Here is a 20,625-nt window from a genome sequence, read left to right as displayed (position 1 = left end):
AACTCCCCTCTCCCCCTCGTGGCATTCGGAAGAAATTTGAATAAGGGGGTATCTCCCCCTAAACCCTTACATAATTTGTGAATGACTCCTTTACTTAATAAATTCTTCGACGCTTTTGGTTCCCAACCCGCGTTAATTCGAAAATCCACGAAAAAGCTTTTGAATTTGCGCGGTGTTGCGTAAAAAACCGCGTTAATTCAAAAATTCGCGTGAAAAACCGCGTTAGTTGAAAAATCCGCGTAAAAAAACCTGAGTATCAAGATGAATGTTTTTTTTTTTTAAACTGGCCTGATAAAGCTAAGTACTTGTACGAGTACGATAGAAAACATAAAGTACACAATTGAAAAACTTTCTGGTCATGCTGTTGTTTAACAACAAAGATAACTAGAACAAGATAAATAAATAAATAAATAAATTTTTTGCACTTTAAAGTACGAAAGAGAAGTGTGAAGTTGACTGTCAGAGTGGGGGTTTATATTGAGGAATTATATTTATTTTCAGGTCTCATTCTACCAGAACTTAAAGTTTCATATGTCGCAAACCAGGTTTCAGAACCATTGAGTATATGATCAGGTTCTACGGCATACCTGATATTTGCTTTATTAACCTCGCCAAGAGTGGAAAACTTGGCTGTAGAGCGTGCTCCGAAAGTTCTGATGGTACGCTTAATCTTAAATGATGCGCCGATAATTCTTGATTCTTTCGGAAAGTTTCATGTTTGAGAACTAAACGGTCGTACACGTTATTATCATTTTTCGGATGGCAGCACCGTAAAGTCGTCCACATGGATACTGAAAAAAATTGCTTCACCTTTCAGTAGTCATGTCTTGGCCTTGTCGTCAGTTGATTATGACGTTGAGTATACATCATATTAACAGTGTACAAATTAGTTCGACTTTTGCTCACGCGCAGCGACAATCATGTCCGATTAATTCTGCAAGAGTCAGGTATCTTGTTTTAGTCATCTTTGTTAACAAGGAAGAAAACGATTCAAAGGGTTCAGATAAAAATTCTGAGAATGTTTTTAAAGCCTTGGATTGAGACCCTGGAATTACATGAACTGACTGGTATCTTAACATTGGAAATTATGTATAAAAATAGCAATTTTCGACAAAAATTATTGTGATTGGCCACACAAAGCAATTTATTGATAATTTATATTTCAAAATACTCCAGTTACAAACAAACCCGCCAGGTGGCCACTTATATGGTTTTTGAAATATGATTTGACAACCACACCTACGCTCGCAGCAAGTTTCTTTTAATTTATGCTAAGCACAGCAATGGTGAATTAAATCACTCTAATTTGTCGGTTTACCTTTTATTGTGAACGCAGCTGGCACAAGACTTTTCAATCCGTAGAAAAACATGCCTCTTTGTTAAAATTAATGATTCCAAACCGGACACAGCCATTCTAGCATCTTCAACGTACAACGAACTTTTATTTGAACAAACGGCAAACTTTTGCACGCGGGAAATGATGTCACAGAGTTGGTTATTTTCCATCTTTGGTGATGTCATTCACACATATGCAGCGGAAAAAGTCCCATTTTATGCCGGTTTCTCTTTCAAGCATTTTTACGACCCTCTGATCAGAAATTGTGTCATGTGGAAAGAAGTTGAAACTATTTTCTTTCCCTGAATTATGCATCACCCTTTCCCGTTTTGTGTGTGTGGGTGACAAATATGTGTGTTCAGATTTCCGGTTGAATTACTACACAAGGGTGGAACTCTAGATGTTTCGTGATCAAACGATAACAGAAACGGTGCGACAATAAAAACACAACACAGAAATAAAAGTAATCTGTTCGCTGATAACTTCGATAAGGCGAATAAGTGCTACGATTGTCTCTGCGTAAATATACAGATAACCAATAATAGACGAACTATCACAACCGTGCATAAAGTGAAACCTTAATGCTGTATAAGGTTGCTTGCTATCACCCATATATCATAAGATCACGTCACAAACCACACTGGCAGCGCTTACACATTCAACGATCAGTTCGAGACTTTTAACCCTTTGACACCCTACCCTGGAGTCGAAAAGACGTCAGAGCCACATCTCACAGCTCTAGTTAATTACCTTTCATTTGGTTAAATTTGCATGTTCCGAGAGCACCATTTCCCGCTGGCTCAACTAGAGACCTTAACGGGTTAACAGACTGCGGCCGGCACGACGCGGAGACAGCCGGTTTGAATTTTATTTATCAAGTTGGAAGAATGCGACGACCAAGAAGAAGCGTTTGCAGAAGCCTAAACCACAACCGAACCGCATCGCCGCATCGGGCTATGGAATGTGCAGATAAAACTTTCAGTATTAGGCACTCAGCGCGCGCCCGCCGGCCAACCAGGCAGCAGATCGTCGTACCGTCCCACGGGAACGGTGGGGTAAGCTACGGACGCCGGCCGGAATGGGTCTGTGTCATAAGGTAATGGCATAAAATGGGCACGAATTACAGTTCATGGTGGTGGGGATGATGGGGTGAAATGGACCATCGTTTGGTAAACTTAGGGTTGAAGGTTTGCTTAACTAAGTTTAACTTTGTATTTTAACAAGAGTTGGGATCAAGTCCCCAACAACCGAATTCTTGAAAGTGACGCAGTACGGTCAAACAGAAGCACAACTGAATATTTGTTTTCATTGCTCACTGAATGCATACAAGATATCCATCGAAACGCCTTGGGATCAAGTCCCCAACAACCGAATTCTTGAAAGTGACGCAGTACGGTCAAACAGAAGCACAACTGAATATTTGTTTTCATTGCTCACTGAATGCATACAAGATATCCATCGAAACGCCTTATTTTTTTTGAGAACTCACAAAATTAGTAACTGAGTCATTTTTAAGGAGTCGGCAAGCTCAAATGGCAGTAACGTTTCGAATTTCGAGTGTTTTTTCTACTTCGAATGGAACTTTTTTCCATGATAATGAATCACTACATTATTCTTGTCATGTTACAGTTGTGAATCATTGTAATGACGACTCTCAGTTCAAGTATTTGGTTTTCAAATAAGTTAATTTATTTTCCTTGCATAAACACAATTAATTAAATATCTGCTCTGCAAAGGAATAAGGCCCTGTTGATAGAGAATTGGAGCCACGCTTGTTCTGTTTTGAGAATGCAACAAAAATTGACCAAGCTTTTCTAATTTAGGAACCAAGAAACCAAAGACATTATCTTTTTGAAAATTTGAAAAAAACTAAAACTTCGTTAGACACATTCTGGATAAGATTCAAGTGGAAAGCTAACTCAACGAGAGCTAGTATGAATTATTGCTCAAAGTTGCAACAACCTGGGAATTTATGCAATTTTGCAATTTATGTCAAATCCGACGGATTTACTCACCAAAAAATTGGATGTCTCTAATAGCCCAAATGCGCGACACTTCTTCGGAAAAGACCATTATGTATTACTGCAACGCGGTGAATAAATTTTTCGAGGCTGTGTTCTTGCTACTGAAATTAACCCGATCGAGGGTCATAACTCTTTCAGCCGTTTTGAGAATTGTGATCGGCGCACGCTCTCTTGAGACTGACGTCATATTGAGCCGCTTACCAACACTAGCCAGTTAATCTTGCTCATACATCTACATTCACATGAAAGATATCATGTCAGAAATTTTATCATATTAATATGTGTTAGACAGAATTTTACCAGTACCTTAACCATCTAGTGCCCAAGTTAATTTTCAGACGAACTTCGAAAAAATCACTATGAATCTTTATAAACATTTTTTAAGTATTGATTGAAGTTTTTAGAGGTGTAACTGAAGACCGTCTAAGCGCGGCACTGGGCACTAGAGGGTTAAGCACAAGATACGTTTATCATTGCTCAAAATGAATTCCAGTATTGGGATCGGATTGGATTGAGACCAACTTTCGGGTTTAGCTAATGGCAAAATGAGTCCTCAATTATTTACGTTAATTCGAAGCATAAATTTTCATGGGTCAAAAGGTATCAAAATTACCTCCATCAGTTAACTAACATATGTTCAAAAAGAAGACTTGAAACTGATTCAATCAGGGGGATGACAGCGTGCTATCTCTCTCCTTTTTAAAGGAGTAAAGAGTCTTTCTGACTAAAGTGGATTTTTGCTGGGCATCTGCCTCGGGGCTTTATTTGAAATAAAGCCCAGATATGTGGAAGACTGTCAAGCGTATAAAGTTTAGATAGGGCTGCCATCTTTTTGGTTCTAATGAATTATATTTAAAAAAATGAATACATTCATATTGAAATGTTTTAAACGTTTTTGTTTTTGTTATTTAAACAGCATCACGCATTTGATGGCTAATGTATCAAATTAATTCTTTATGTTAAAAATTATAATCAATATATTTAGAGTGTACAGTTCTGATAACACAGTCATTGCGGGTAAATACATTTGACATTTGTTTTTGTTGCATAACAAAAAATTACATCGAAACAGCAACTCAATTTTTACAGATTTTTAAGGATATAGATCCATCCAAAGATATCACCCCTCGGGTACCGAGTATCCCCACACTCCCCATTCCCCCGAAAAGAGCGGCCAGCAGGTTCCAGTCAGTCAAGAAAAAACAGAATCGCAAAGCTGATGATATCACCTGGTGCTATTTATCGCCCTCTCACCCTTAACTTACCTTTCTCTGGGCTTCGGCAGCGAATCCGGATTTTGGGGCACGGTTGGTCGACATGTTGACTTTTTTCTTTTTTTTTTTGGGTTTGGCGCTCTGGATAAATCGGCACTGCTACAGCGGTTGTTTCGCGGCTAGATTAGTGTTTTGCTAGCGTGTATTTCCAACGAACTTCCGAAAGGGAAAGGCAACAAAACAGAACACTTTACCGAAAGTACAAAAAGAGATTGAAACGAATTAATTCCACACAAAAATACGTCCTAAAGTGGACACATGCGGGCACAGATGGAGACAGACAAACCCTTGCATAAGCAGAAATTGTGTCAACAAGTATGTGAAACAAATTGATTGACTAGCGGCAAAGCGAAGGAAGCAAAAGGGTTGTCGGTCTGAATCTGCTTAGGAATGCGAAATTTCGCGGTTCGTTATCGATGTCGTTGTTCGATTCGACAGAACAAGGAAAAACACTTTCGGAAGGTGATATAGTAAACACTGCACAAACAGAAGCAGAGATGATAAGGCACTTACACTTTAACGTCTGAACGCGAGCACGGCACTAGAAGAACTAAATCTGAGCGAACAAGCGAAAGATGACGCGAGCTTCGAACGAACAGTTGGCTCCATGCGATGGGTAGCGATGCCAATGGCACAGAATATTTCGCATCTCTGTTGAATTTTCTACTGGGTATATCGTGAACTAGATATTCAAAACTCTTGTAATATTGTGCTTTGATTCCTGTGATTACTATTTGCGTTATAAAAAATTATAGTAATCAATAAACTATCAGCCTTAAACTTGTGCATGGAACTGCTAGGAATTATTCCATTAACCTTACTCTGACATCACTGTTTCGAGAAGCGGAGAGATGACGGCAAAAGCTCAGTTTTGTGCAACGATTGGAAAGCAAACGCAAGCACGAGAAGGTGAAGAGAGCGAACGGTTTAAAACCGTTACGAGACGATGTGAGTTTCGAGTAGGTGAGACGTGAAGATCTTTTTAACTGGAATAGGGTTTGTTTCCAATTTTACGAGTGTTGTTAATTACTACTGTCAATGATAGAGCGATAAATTTACAACAGTTCATATATACGATAACAAAACTACGTGATTTATCTATAATATCGAACTTATTAGACTAAAACATTAATTTGTATTGTGCCGTGTCAAATAAATGTTGTGTGAACAAAAAAGTAGGAGGGTGGTATTCAAGACACGACCGCATGACGTTGACTACCGTATTCTTATATTCCATTAAAACAAATAGTAGAGGGAATTGCAACTCCAGTATTTGTTGCAATTTTATTTAACAGTGCATTTCTGAATGCTGAATACTAGAAGAATGGATCTCTCTTATTTAATCGCTGTCATTTCATACATACCGCATGACGTAGGACTCTATATTTTTCATCTAACAGTGCTTTCTTATTTGCTGACATTAGAACGCTTTGAACAATAATTAATAAATAATATAAATGACATATATGGATGAAACCTTATTTATATTGGCATCCCCGCTTCCCAGGTATTCAAATTAGAAAAGCATTTGTTCGTAGTTTAAAATAACAAGAAAAACATTAGAATTAACAAATTCGATGTATTCTTCCTATTTCAGTAGACAGTAATTACGAACATATTTGGTATTTGAGACCAGAACGATTTAAGTGGAAATTCACAGATGGAAAATAATTTGACAGTAAATGAACTTCATGCATGATTAGCTTCGACTCAGCAGCACTAGACGAAACTGCTAGCAAATTACTATAGCTGTAAACCTTTATAACAAAAATCCGTATCGTCCGTATGTCACTGGTGCGGTTTTGGAATCAAAATGATGGGGTGAAATGTTCGAACGGTACGTTTTATACCAAGGCTTCGTCAGATAAATAAAAAGAAGGAGGGGCTACATAGGTGATGGAATGGTAAGGAAAAAAATTTCTTGAAAGCTGCGCCGGCCGCTGTCGTAATATTAACACCAACACAAACATGCATTTATGCAAGGTTTTTTCCGCTTGCAGCAGCATTTGGTAAAACAGAAAATTCAATTAGCCGCTTCTGTAACAAAATTTCAAGGCACCAAAAGGTGCCAGTTGCCGATTATAGTTTCCTGGTTACTCCGTCCAGATTTCCAGCCATTTAAGTGTTTTGCAGTAGCCATTTACTACTAAAGCCACCAGCATAACGGGTGAAACCGGCACGAGATGACCGGTACTATTTTGTCTTTCCTCCTTTCAGCTGCTAACACCTAGCGTCCGCATGTCACTGGTGCGGTTTTGGAATCAGAATTATGAGGCGCCGGCCGCTGTCGTAATATTAACACCAACAAAAAAATGCATATTTGCAAGGTTTTTTCCGCTAGCAGCAGCATAAACATCGGAAACAGAAAGTGACAACAACAATAACAACAAAGTCAGATCGATTGTATCCGTTAGTGTCGACTGTGCTTGGGAAGAGAGGTAGTGATTGGCTGCGCGGTATGATTTAGACAATCGATATTAATTACCAATTTTTCAATAGTGTGTCTCAAACAAAAGTTTGTTTTTGTTACATAAATTTAATCGTGAAAGAATTTCTGATCGATTGATGCCAAAACCTCGAAAACCTGATTATAGATGACTGCAAAATAAGCGCTCAAAACCTGACCACTTTTCTCTGGTTTTCCCTGGTTGAATTACTAGATTTTCAAATTCAGGGGCCTAACTTCGATATAGACGTTAGTCAACGTCAAAAAAAAACTAATTAGATAACTTCGCTTTGTAAAACAAACCACCTTGACGTTTAATATAACAAATTAGAATAATTTAAAGAGGAAAAATGAGGAAAGTTTGGATTTCTCAGAGCGTAACGTTTTTCCCAAAAACTCAATTTTTAGAGCACTCAAAATTGTATTCGAATTTGTTGCCGCAAGGTAAAAATTCATGTATTGAAACATGATTATTCAAAGACTGACTACGGTAATCGCGAACATTTAAGGTAAAGCTAAGAAAATCGGTTAAATAGTTTTTCGGAAATCCTTACCACAGCAGTCATTTTTGAAACACATTACTTTGAGTTAATCGCGCTTAAATTTTCAAATTAGGTTCATGTAACCGTAACGAGACGCGCTTCAAATAAAACGATCTCCAAAAGTTGAGCAAGTTTCCACAAATAAAACTTTAGAAAGGAGCACACTTAGTTTTTATTGCCGAGAACTCAACAGCTGATAAATTCAGTGAAATATTCTACAAGCTTTCGGCAAAATTTTAGAGAACGTCGGCAAATAAATTGTCAATGCTTGCTGGTTTACGGTATCGATTGATATATTTGCCGAATGTTCGTCGAAATATATTGCTGGCATCCGCAAGAAATTCGCCGAGTTCGATCAGCTGTTGGGAAGTTTACCCAGATAAATTGAGTGTGAGCTTAATGCTTAATTTTTGACTTTTGGAAAAATGAAGAAATTTAAAAAGCGTATTCAGAAAGCTTTTGATTTTTCTTTATTAATCAATTCCCAGGAAGATGACTATATTATTGAATTTACAAACAATTATGAAAATACTCAATTGCGTCTCGTGACGTAGAGACTTGAGGATTTATTTTTGATATTATTAACTGATTCAACTGATTGAACTGATTCAATCTCTTCCTATTAATTCATCTTCCTGTATTGTTTTTCGAAGAATTCCGTAATACTGGACATCTAAATGTGTGTAAACTAAGCTAATAATCTAGAATAACTTTCGGTTAAGTGCAAATAAAACTACGTGTGGACTCTCGGATTGCTTTTTATCTACTAATTATATTTGATCAAGTTACATCTCTTTGTGAGAAGGGAACAATATGAAAAGGAAACGATTGGGTTCTTTAATAATTCTTTACAGTCGGACACCCAGCTGTATTCGATGTCCTCATCGTCGATTTAGTTGGAAATTCAAACATAATCTGCACTATCGACATCAAAGCCATCCGAATGTACAGCATCACTTTCCATTAGCTTCTCCTCTATTAGCTCGAAATCTGGCAGTTCACACCACGGTTTGATACGATCAGCTGAATAAACCGTTGAGAAGCGAAGCACGCTTTGCTCGGGTAGGTTTTCAATTTGATAACGGTCATTTCCCAAACAGGCAGCAATTACATACGGTCCTTTATACCGCGGCTCTAGCTTGTGGCTGCCTCCGGGTTGAAACTGAACCCTTTCTACCAGGACAAGATCTCCCACTTGCAAAACTTTAGCCTGCCGACGTTTTTGATCGTAGTCAGGGTTGCCAATGTTCCAGTTTAAACTGGATTCCTCCAGTTTTTTTTTTCAAGTGATCCAGTCAAACAGTTTATTCTAAAAATCTTCCAGTTTTTTCAGATATTCGCCAGTTTTATCCAGTTTTTTATTCACTCAAGCTCCGATTGGTTTCTGGAAATATTTTTAAAACCTAAATTCTGTAGATTTATAAATTATTTTGACAATTCCTAACAGCATTTTCAGTATTCTATCTTCTCGCACGAAACACGACCAAATTAAAGACTGCATGACATGGTTGAGATAAAAACAAACAAATTTACCACACCATGAAAAAATCGTCTATTCATTTTCTGTTGCGTAGCAGTTAAAAAAGTTAGAAAATTAGATACCAACAGATAGCGAAGTCAGAAATAATTGAAATTTAAACTTCACTGATGTAACGGAAGGAAATGTTGTTTTTTTTTGCTGAAGATAAAAGTAAATTGAAAAGCTCTATTTTCTTAATTTTGAGGTTGATTGATTGCGTAATTTCGAATTTTGCGCTGTTAGAGGAAATTTTCCAGTCCATAATTTAAAAAAATGTAAGCCCGAAATAAAACAGTTTTGATTAAAATGAGTAATTTTGTGCGAAGAGTTATTTCTTTAGTTGCTGTATTCAAAATAGATACTGGATTCAGTCCCCATAACGAAAAAGCTCTCTCACAATAATTTTTTTTTCTTTTTTACAAATTTATTTGGAATCCAGTTTTTTCCAGTTTTTCCTTCAGCCTTTTTCCAGTTAAATTGAAAATTTTATTGGCAGCTCTGATCGTAGTAGTGCTTTTGTACTCTCTGCTTCATCTGCATTCTCTGTAATGCCCGAGCCTTCAGCCCCGCCGTATCAGCAATCATATTATTGTCTTCATCATGTATGGCGAGTACAATTTCATTCCGATGAATATCCCGAGGCTTGTAGCTTAAAAGTAACGATGAGGGGCTACATCCAGTGGTCGAGTTTTGGCTATTTTTGATAGCCCACTGAATATGGTTTATTTTTTCATCCCATTTACGATCGTCTGGCTGCACCAAAGCTCGAAGTGAATTCAAAATCGTTCGATTGGAACGCTCCACTTGACCGTTTCCTCTTGGAGCTCCAACGGCAACCTTTGTGTATTGAATACCCATCTCTTGACAGACTTCTGCGAACGCCCGACTAGTGAAAGCTGTTCCTCTGTCGGTAATTAATCTTACTGGTGAACCAAAAATCGCCACCACATCGCGTAACATGGAAATCACGGATGCTGACTTAGTCGATTTAACTGGTTTCGCCAGCACAAATTTTGAGAATCCACAAATCATAAGTAAAAGGTGTACATTTTCCTTGGATGAACGTGGGAATGGTCCTGAATGATCCAGGGGGACAACCTGTAATGGTACCGGATATTTTGGAATAGGGTGTAGTAAACCCTCTGGACGCCCTCCTTTCTCCTTGGCGAACGCACACCCGGGACATGCTTTGACGTAACTCCGCGTATACTTACGCATGCGAGAAAACCAAAACTTTTGTACACTTTTTCCTCTCCGAAGTGTCCATTATCGTCGTGGTAATGTTTTAGTAGCCTCCACCTAATATTTCCCGGCACCACCCAACATTTTCTAGTATCTATTTTCCGATACAAACGGTGGTTTTCTAGAATGTAGTTCTCCTGAATCTGCCTCTGCTCATCGGTCTGCGGAATGCCTCTCATCTGCGCGATGATCTTTACTAATTGCGGGTCCCGACGTTGCATGGAAACAAGCGCATCACCATTGCTGATTTCGAGTGACATTATTTTTTCTCCTACCGATTGGACTTCTCCTGGAGGTTCTACGGGATTTCTGCTTAACGAATCGACATGAGCCATTGCTGCACCCGGTCGATATTCGATATCGAAATCGTATTCCAATAGCTTCAGAAAATATCTTGCGATTCGATGATTGATGTCTCTTTTTTTAAACGCATCCTTCACCGCACTGCAATCTGTTTTGATGACAAATTTCCTCCCCAGCAGATAATAGCGGAACCGTTCGACACCCGCTACAACCGCCAACATCTCCAGCTCATAGCTGTGATAGCGGCATTCATCATTGTTGGTTTTTCTGCTGAAATAGCTTAAAGGTTTGAGACCTTCTTCTACCTTCATTAATAACACCGCGGCGAGTCCCATTGAGGAGGCATCGGTATGCAACTCTAGCTCACGCTCTGGATCAAATAAGGCTAACAGCGGTCTGCTGCTCAAAATAGACTTGATCGTTTCAAACGCCTGTTGTTGTTCCTGGTTCCACTCGAATACTGCATTCTTTTTCAGCAGTTTGTAAAGTGGGGCGGAAATAATACTGTAACCCTTCACAAATCTGCGGAAAAATCCCGAGAGACCAATGAACTGCTGTACTTGTCCTATCGAGGTGGGGATTGGGAATCTTCTAACAGCTTCTGTCTTCAGATGACCCGGTTTGACTCCCTCTTGATTGACCTCGAAACCCAGAAAGATAACAGTTTCCTCAAAAAATTGGCTCTTCTTTAGGTTGATCGTTAAGCCGACTTCTTGTAGTATCATCAACAATCTTTGAAATTTTTCTAGCACTTCCGCTTCTGTTATTCCAGCTATGATCAGGTCGTCCATATATCCAACGACGCCATCCTCCTTCACCATGCTCAAAACTTTATTAATCGTACGCTGAAACACAGCACATCCATTAACTAATCCAAATGGCATCCGAAGAAACCGAAAATGCCCATCTTTCGTAGAAAACGCGGTATAATCCTGAGAATCTCGCGCAAGCGGAATTTGGTAATAGCCGCTATATAGATCGACAAGGATAAAGATCCTCCCGCCAGACAGTTTGTTGAGACAACTCTCTATGTCCGGCATCGGAAATCGATCTTCCACAGTCTTCGCATTAAGCTGTCTATAGTCCACCGCCATTCGAAACTGATTGTCCTTTTTCGGCACTAGGACTACCGGACTGTTGTAAGGCGACTCAGTTTCCTCGATGATTCCAGCTTCCACTAAATCTGCAACTATTTCACCCAGAGCCGCTTCCCGAGCAAATTCTAGCTTTCTTGGTTTCACATATACCGGTTCCGCATCCTGGAGCATGATTCTCATTTCAACATCGTTGGCCACCCCAAGCTCTTTCATAGTTTTAGCAAAACATTGACGATATTCATTTATCACACGTAGTAACTGGCCTTGAGCAGCTCGTGTTCCGCCACACTTCATGTCCTCCATAACTATTTCACTATTTTCTTGAGCTACGTCGATTTTGAAAATGGCCACTGGCTTCTTATTCGCACTATGTTCAAAGTCATTGTCAGTTTGCTCTTGCGATTCCAGTTGAAATCTCACTTCGGCTCCTCGTTTCACCATCACTAAATTATCTTGGTCAATGATATCTTCACCGATTATGATTGGCATTTCCTGTCATAATCGGGCACTACATGAAATATCGCTGACAGTTCCACTTGATCGATCGTGATTTTGGCTGCACAAAACGATGTTACTGCAACCTGCCTTAAACCAAAACCCTGCAGGACTTTTTCGCATGGATGTAGTTCGCCACACTGTGACGCATAGCTTTGCTGAATTGTAGAGACTTTCGCTCCGGTATCCACTAACGCGATCAATTCTAAACTACCGACAACCACCGACTTCATGAAAGCACTTTTCCGCTGGATCATCTTAATAGCTTGGTTATTAACCACTTTCTGGTGCACCAGCGGACAGTCACGTTTCCAGTGGCCCTCTTCATGGCAACGAAAACATTTTTTTCTTTTCACTTGAGCATCAATACCACTCGGATTACCCGAACTATCAAAATTTATTGGCTTCGGTACAAAAGCTTTTTGAGGTTCTGTTTGTGAACCAGATAAACCTTGCAATCGTTCGATCCACTTCAACTGTACTAAAAGCTCTTGCACTGTATTGGTGTTCGAAACACTCACTTTAGACCGAGATAAAAATCCTGAAAGTCCATTTATTATGTACGTTATAATAGTCTGCTCATCAAAACCCCAACGTTTTCTCATTGCGTTCATACAGTACACAAACTCTTCTATTGTTTCGGTAGTTGATCGGCGACGGTTTTGTAGAACGTTATGGTAGTGTATCGATCCTTTCGAAGATGGCAAACCTGCTTTGATCGCGATAGAAAATGATCTCCAGTCGGCGACTTCGTCTTTCACCGTTTCTGTAGCCGCGCACAATACAACTTTGCATCTTCAGTCCAATTATAAGCCCTAGCAACGCTCTCAATCGACTTTACCCATTCTTCCGCTGTTAGACTTGTTAGATCTTTCGGATCGAACTTGCTAATCAGACTTTCCATCTCTTTCAGCTCGGGCATCTTCGTTCGAGTATGTAATTGCGTGAGTGCCTCTTGGAGCTGCCGTTGTGTTTGCAACAGTTCGATTTGTTGCCGCAGTCGCTCATTCTCTAGCCTTAATTTTTCGTTGACATCCATCTTCGATTTGTTCCGAATAGTAATGTTCGTGCTATCACCCACTGGTGTCTCAGTTTCTGAGTCACTCATCACACTACGAACCAAACTAGAGATCAGTGTCCAAACAAAATGGCGATTATCGTTTTCAGATCTAACCACGTTTACCAGCGATTCACACTTATTCAATTTAACTAAACCTCTTGAAGTCTTGTGGGAGCAGTGATTGTCCCATCTACCAGAAACAACTGAAGAAAGCTCGACAGCGTATCGATTTCTCAATATAGCAATTAAATTCCAAAACATCTGATGATTTCTCGACAGCCGCTTCTAACCAGTGGAAAGATCTGGTTTGTCCAGGTGATACTTTTTAAATATATGTCCTACCGAAGCTTTTGTGGATACTGCGCCCTCCCTCAATCGTATTCAACTACTCCCGATTAGATTGGACTCGGATTCAACCAGCCCAGTTGATGTCATCTGTACTCACCAATTATCTGAGCAAGCTTGGTCGAAATCAGACACCGATTCTTCCGCAATAACATCGTGGTCTTCATCATCGCTGGATCATTATCACCAACTAAACGAACTGGTTGGCCCAGGTAATGCTACACTGACTATATGTCCTGCCGAAGCATCTGAAGATACTGCGCCCCGCCTTAGTAGTATTCAACCATTTCAGACGAACCCGGAGTTAAACTTCACCGTTCACTCTGCTGAAGCTGCTCTGGTCAATCGGACCCTGCCACCAGACGCGATCACTATTCATAAACCGAACAATCAATCTTACAGAAAATTACTGCGCACAAAAATAGATGATTTTTTTCTAGCAGTATCTGGATCATGTTACGATGTCATAGTCTTGACTGAAACACGGCTCGACGATAAGATATATTCTTCTCAATTATTCGGAAATTCTTATGTCGTATACCGAATGGATCGTAACCGCTTTAATAGCACAAAAACTCGCGGTGGTGGAGTTCTTATTGCTGTGTCAGTTTCACTAAACAGTTGCATGGATCGAACTCCCGTAGATAACTCTCTTGAGCATTTATGGGTAACGCTTAAATTAACTAATCTGAAAATCAGTATTGGAGTATTATATCTACCCCCACACCGCAAAAATGATTTGGCAAGCGTAAACAAGCACATTGATTCAGTCAGAGCTATTTTTTCTAACCTAAAAGAACAAGATCATGCGCTATTATTTGGCGACTATAATCAGCCTGGTCTAGTTTGGAACCTCACCACTCGCAATTATCTCACTGTGGATGTTTTTGAGTCACACATCTCTGCTGCATGTTCGACACTACTCGATGGCATTAGTCAGAATGGTTTGAAACAGATTAACCAAATTCTAAACACACAAAGAGGGTTGCTTGACTTAGTACTAATACCGGACTCACTTCTAGGACACTGTCAATTATTAGAAGGCATAGAACCGCTAACTCCAGTAGACCCTGGCCACCCTGTCATTGTAGTTGAAGCTAAACTACCTGTTCCGACCGTTTTTGAACCTTACTCTAACGACACTGTACTGGGTTATCGCAGAGCTAACTACGTAGCGTTGAACGAAATTTTTCTTCGTATGGACTGGACGTTCTTAGATACTGCAGACAACATTGACGAGGCAGTTGACTTTTTCTCGCAGTTTGTTAACAATGCGTTGGTCGAACATGTTCCTGCTTGTAGACCTCTATTTAAACCACCCTGGGGAAATGCTCATTTACGGCGTCTGAAGCGTATAAGATCTAGGGCACTGCGTAATTATAGTAGAACCCGTTGCCCGTTCCATGAGCAACAATTTTGCGTGCCAGCAATAACTACCGCCTCTACAACCGATATCTGTATAAACGTTATTACCTTAGAACACAAGATAATCTCCGTAAAAATCCTAAGCAGTTTTGGACTTTCGTCAACTCCAAATGGAAGGATAATGGGCTTCCCGTGGAGATGTTTCTAGATCATGACGTAGCATGCTCCCCTTCTGAAAAATGCGAACTTTTCGCCACCCATTTTCAAAGCGCATTCAACAACTACACTGCCGCCGCTCAGCAAGCTACAGATGCATGTAGAGATACCCCTACTAACGCATGTGAACTGAGGAATTTTATTGTAAACCACCAACAGGTAGAATCCGCTATCTCCAAGATGAAATTTTCTACGTCACCCAGCTCAGATGGAATACCATCCTGTGTCCTGAAACGATGCACGAGCTCATTACTCCAGCCATTGACGTTACTTTTCAACAAGTCTCTCCGTGAAGGCAAATTCCCCACCAGCTGGAAATTGTCAATCATGTTCCCTGTGCATAAAGAAGGAGAAAAACAAAATATTGCAAACTATCGCGGCATAACGTCATTATGTGCTTGCTCCAAAGTATTTGAGATCGTTATGAATGAAGTACTGTTCTCAAGCTGTAAAAACTATATATCAGCTGACCAACACGGGTTTTACCCCAAACGATCCGTTTCCACAAATCTGGTTCAGTTTACTTCATACTGCCTACGAAATATTGATGCCGGTTCTCAGGTTGACGCAATATATACTGATCTAAAAGCTGCTTTCGATAGAGTTGATCATGGCATATTGCTTCTAAAATTAAGTAAACTTGGTATCTCCGATGATCTTATTAGTTGGTTCAGGTCCTATCTCACGGACAGACGGTTTTGTGTCAAGATCGGATCCGTATCATCTAAAAGCTTCTCCAACATGTCAGGCGTACCACAAGGAAGCAACCTCGGTCCACTTCTGTTCTCAATATTTATCAATGAACTGTCGATTTTACTGCCACCGGGATGTCGGCTGTTTTATGCGGATGATGTAAAATTATACAAAACTGTGAAACGCATCGATGATTGTCATGTGCTCCAACAATGGATCAACATTTTCGAAGAATGGTGCTCGAGAAATCTTCTAACGATTAGCATCAATAATTGCAATGCAATAACGTTCCATCGAAATCTGAACCCAATCATTTACAACTACAGCATTTCCAACCAACCTCTTGTACGAGTTGACCACATTCGAGATTTGGGAGTAATACTCGATTCTGGACTCTCATTTCACCTTCACTACGACAAAATAATTACTAAAGCCAACAGCTCGGATTTATGTTTAAAATATGTAACGAATTTTGCGATCCTCACTGTATGCGGTCGCTGTACTGTGCTTTAGTGCGCTCGATTTTAGAGTCCAATGCAGTTGTGTGGTGCCCATATCAGCACACTTGGAAAAACAGATTTGAATCAGTGCAGAAGAAATTCGTAAAATACGCTCTTCGACGTTTGCCATGGCGAGATACAGTGAACTTGCCACCATATGAACACCGGTGTAACCTGTTGGGTCTAAACACACTAGAACACAGGAGATTCGTTGCTCAGGCTGTTTTTGTCGGAAAAATACTGAAAGGAAACGCTGATTCTGAGCAAATTCTGACACAACTTAATTTTTACGCACCTGAAAGGACTTTACGGCAGCGGGATTTTCTCTCTCTCGATGCCCGGCGTACGGAATACGGTCGCCATGAGCCGATCCGTTTTATGGCTACCAGCTTTAATGAGGTCTACCACCTCTACGATTTCAACTTCTCTAATGCGGCATTTCAACGTAAACTTCTGAATAGAGGGCGAGAACTTCAATGACGAGAATTTTACGAAATTAACTATAATATTAGTGATAGAATTATACTGACTGACCAATCAACATGTAACTTGTTCGTTTTTATTCGTTCTTGATTATACTTTGTAAATGATTTTGTAGAGTAAGAAAAGATATGAGGTTTTTATGCCTTTTTGAGTAACATACTGTGACTCAAAAGGGCTTTTCCTCATCACGAAAAGTTCATTGAGGCATATTTAGCCAGATGAAAACATCAAATAAATAAATAAATAAATAAATAAATAAATAAATAAATAAATAAATAATATCCGCATGTATGCATGCTTGGTACAAATCGTAGCTTATGTGCCAGCACCAATCTCCAAAGTTCAGCCAAGTTTTAGAGACAGTGCTTGCCGCTCGACTTCCTTCATCGCCCAAAATTCATGGCCCTAAAGTACCACCGAGCAAATCAGTGTCCTGTGAAGCGCGAATTTTTTACAGACATGCTGAGTACGAGAACTCAGCTGACTACGTAAACCATACTGTTTGTAGCTGCTACCCTTCTCTTCACTTGGCAGCTAACATCACTGGCACACGTTACGAGTATACCTAGGTAAAAACAACAATATCGCACGCTAGCCTGTGGGGTTAATCCGGCTCGAGCAACTCGATTATTAGTTGAGAGAATTCGTTATCGATATTGTTTTTGGCACATTTTGCATGTGTAGGATAAGTACAACGATACACCGTGCCCCAGTGCTAAGTCGAGAAAATTTCCAGCTCGAAAAGATCCTCGACCTGATCGGGAATCGAACCCGACATCACAACCGTGTGGGAGAGCTAGCCGACCGACATCGCTAACCACAGAGCCACGGGGACCACTAGTGTAGTATACCTAGGTACTAAACATAAATCATAAACATAAACATAAATCCAACTACTGCATAGATATCCCCATCTATCACAATCTCAGATATCAAGACTCGACGGACATCGATGTTTTATACTTTGTTCCGATAGAATTGACAATTAATACTTCTTAATGATTCTCTCTTAAAAGGCCTCCGCTACACTTAGGGTAATACCAACAATATCAATATTCTTCGCGAAATGAAGCAGCATTATACAGTTATACAGTCGAGTTGTCGAGACCGCTCTCATACTACACCCTCAAAAATAATGTTCAACAATAGGTTCGGAAGCTCTATATTTCAAACCGTTCAAAACCACAAAGGAAACCGAAATAACAATCGCAATTTTAACGCATGATGAGAAATTGTTACGGATAAGCTTAATCAGTTTTCCAGCGTAATCTGCTATAACTCGTTGCGCTTAACTAAATCGTACGCCAATAGCAAGATTAAGGAAGAAATAATTAAGTTGAATGCTCACTTTGTAGTTGGGTCCCCATGAACTGCGATATTTTTGTCCTAATCACGGCCTGATCCCGAAACAATTATTTCCTCCCAAGAGTTAGTGAGTCAATTCAAGCATATTCTGCTTGAACTCTGCTTCTTCGATGATCTTTGCTTTCTCGTCAATAGAAAAGCTATGTGTTTTCACTAGGAACGTAATGACAAATCCGTTTGCATAATGCTGGCAATATTGTATTATAACCTTCGAAATTATCATAGTTTTCAAATAAAAAAATACTATTTTGAAAACATTTGGTTCAATTGGCTGACTTATTTATTTTTTCACGTTCGCTTTTGCATAATCGAAACAAAACCGCTTACGAATTTTCAGTCTTCTGTCAATCGACCCAACTAACGAATCGAATCCGCTAGTTGGGTCATGGCGGTGGCCCAACCACCGAATTTTGACTGTATACATTTTTTTAAAAACCCCTAAAATTTGGATTTCTGGTGAAATACAGTTTTTGGACTTTAGCGCTTGCAATTCATTTTAGCTCAGTAATTTCTCAACCGATTTTAAATCTTTTAGCCGTTTCAGAAAGAGAAAAGAGGTACTTACTTTACTTACTTTCACCGCAAAAGACCAAGTATCGATCCAATGCCGAATCCAGAATACGTCGCCATGTCACTCGGTCTTGGGCTGCTATCCTCCACTCTCCCCTAACACCTATTTCACGGGCATCCTCGTCGACAGCACACATCCAACGAGGGCGGGGCCTACCTCGAAGTTGACGGCCTCTATCGCGATTTCTGCTGAAGGGGCCATCCACATACCACGTGGACAGATTTTAAACGATTTTGAACCCCCCCCCCCTCTTCCCCTCCGTGGACAACTGCCATATAAATTCTTAAAAAATTGTATGGGCTGTGGACATTAGCCAACCCCCCCACCCCTCCAAAGCTGTCCCCGTTGTACGTGGATGGCCCCAAATATAGTTTTCGCTGGTCGTTCTTCCGGAATTCTAGCTACATATCCAGCCCACTGCAACCGACCGTGTTTTATCCGCTTGACTATATCCGCCGATTTGTACACTTGGTACACCTGGTCATGGTTCATGCGTCTGCGTGAAACACCATTTTCTAGTGTGCCGCCAAGGATTAAACATAAAATGCTTCATGGCCGTAGAGGGCCACGGGAAGGATCAGTGTTTGGTAGAATGCAAGTTTAGTACGGGTTTGCAGACTGTGGGACCTCAGCTGGTTGCGTAATCCGTGAAGGCCCTGTTTGCAGCTGCTATCCGCCTTTTCATCTCACGGCTACTCTCGTTGTCACATGTTACTAATGTACCCAGATAAATAAACTCGTCGACCACTTCAAAAGTTTTCCCAATCTAACATAACAACACCTCAGCACCAACATCCGTCAGACTACAACGCTCTCTACCAGCCACCTTGTATTTCGTTTTGTCAGAGTTAATGATGAGCCCTAATCTCGCAGCTTTCTTCCTGAGAGGTCCGAAGGCCTCTTCCACTGCTCTACGGTTGATACCAATGATGTCGATATCGTCCGCAAAACCTAGAAGCATGCGAGACTTCGTAAGGATGGTGCCGCTTCTTTGCTCGCCAGCCCTCCGTATGGCACCCTCCAATGCGATGTTGAACAATAAGTTCGACAGCCCATCTCCCTGCTTCAAACCAACTAACGTCACGAAGGAGTCCGACATCTCACCGGCTATCTTAGTTTTGTTGGACAACCATGTTCGAGCATAATTCGTCATAAGTCATTTCTCTCAACTGTATCATACGCTGCCCTAAAGTCTATTAACAGATGGTGAAACTGCAAGTTGAATTGTCGAAACTATCGAGCATCTGTCGCAGCGTGAACATTTGGCCCGTAGTGGAGCGTCCCCCTCGAAAACCACATTGATATTCGCCAACAAAGGTCTCCTGGCACGGCCTCAGTCTATGAAACAAAATACGGGAGAGAATTTTGTAAACGGTGTTGAGAAGGGTTATGCTCCGATAATTACTACAGTCCAGGTGGTGGCATTTTTGTAGATCTGACATATGAGACTTTTTAACCAGTCCGAGGGTAATTCTTCATCGGAACACTCTCAGCATGATCCGGTGTAAAGCACGATACAGCTGTTCGCTCCCGGCTTTGAAGAGTTCGGCTGGAATGCCGTCCTTACCAGCTGCCTTGTAGTTCTTCAGCTCTTTCACTGCTTCCTCCAACTCGTCCATGGATGGTGGGTCCACAGCTTTGCCGTCACCCCCAATCGCTGTTTTCTTCACCATTCAACAGCACACTGAAATGTTCCTTCCAACGCCTTGCAACCTTCGTTTTATCGGTAATCAGGTTCCCTTCCCTATC

At 40.4% G+C, this 20,625-nt stretch overlaps 1 protein-coding gene across 1 annotated transcript in view; it reads right to left on the bottom strand.

Annotated features, from left to right (window-relative positions):
- Window positions 1-5,356, bottom strand: part of LOC129730939 (myophilin) — a 72,673-nt gene extending 67,317 nt beyond the window's left edge. Inside the window, exons 1-2 of the mRNA XM_055690605.1 lie at window positions 5,148-5,356; window positions 4,626-4,822 (exon numbers count right to left, since the gene is read on the bottom strand). Coding sequence (XP_055546580.1) covers window positions 4,626-4,679 — 54 coding nt within the window. The 5' untranslated portion in view covers window positions 4,680-4,822; window positions 5,148-5,356. The remainder of the gene's footprint in view (window positions 1-4,625; window positions 4,823-5,147) is intronic.
- Between the last annotated feature and the right edge of the window lie 15,269 nt (window positions 5,357-20,625).

The sequence above is a fragment of the Wyeomyia smithii genome, chromosome 3 (assembly GCF_029784165.1).
Source record: "Wyeomyia smithii strain HCP4-BCI-WySm-NY-G18 chromosome 3, ASM2978416v1, whole genome shotgun sequence".
In the NCBI taxonomy this organism is placed as follows: Eukaryota; Metazoa; Arthropoda; class Insecta; order Diptera; family Culicidae; genus Wyeomyia; species Wyeomyia smithii.
The sequence above is the reverse complement of the archived record's forward strand: the minus strand, read 5'-3'. Positions and strand labels throughout refer to the sequence as shown.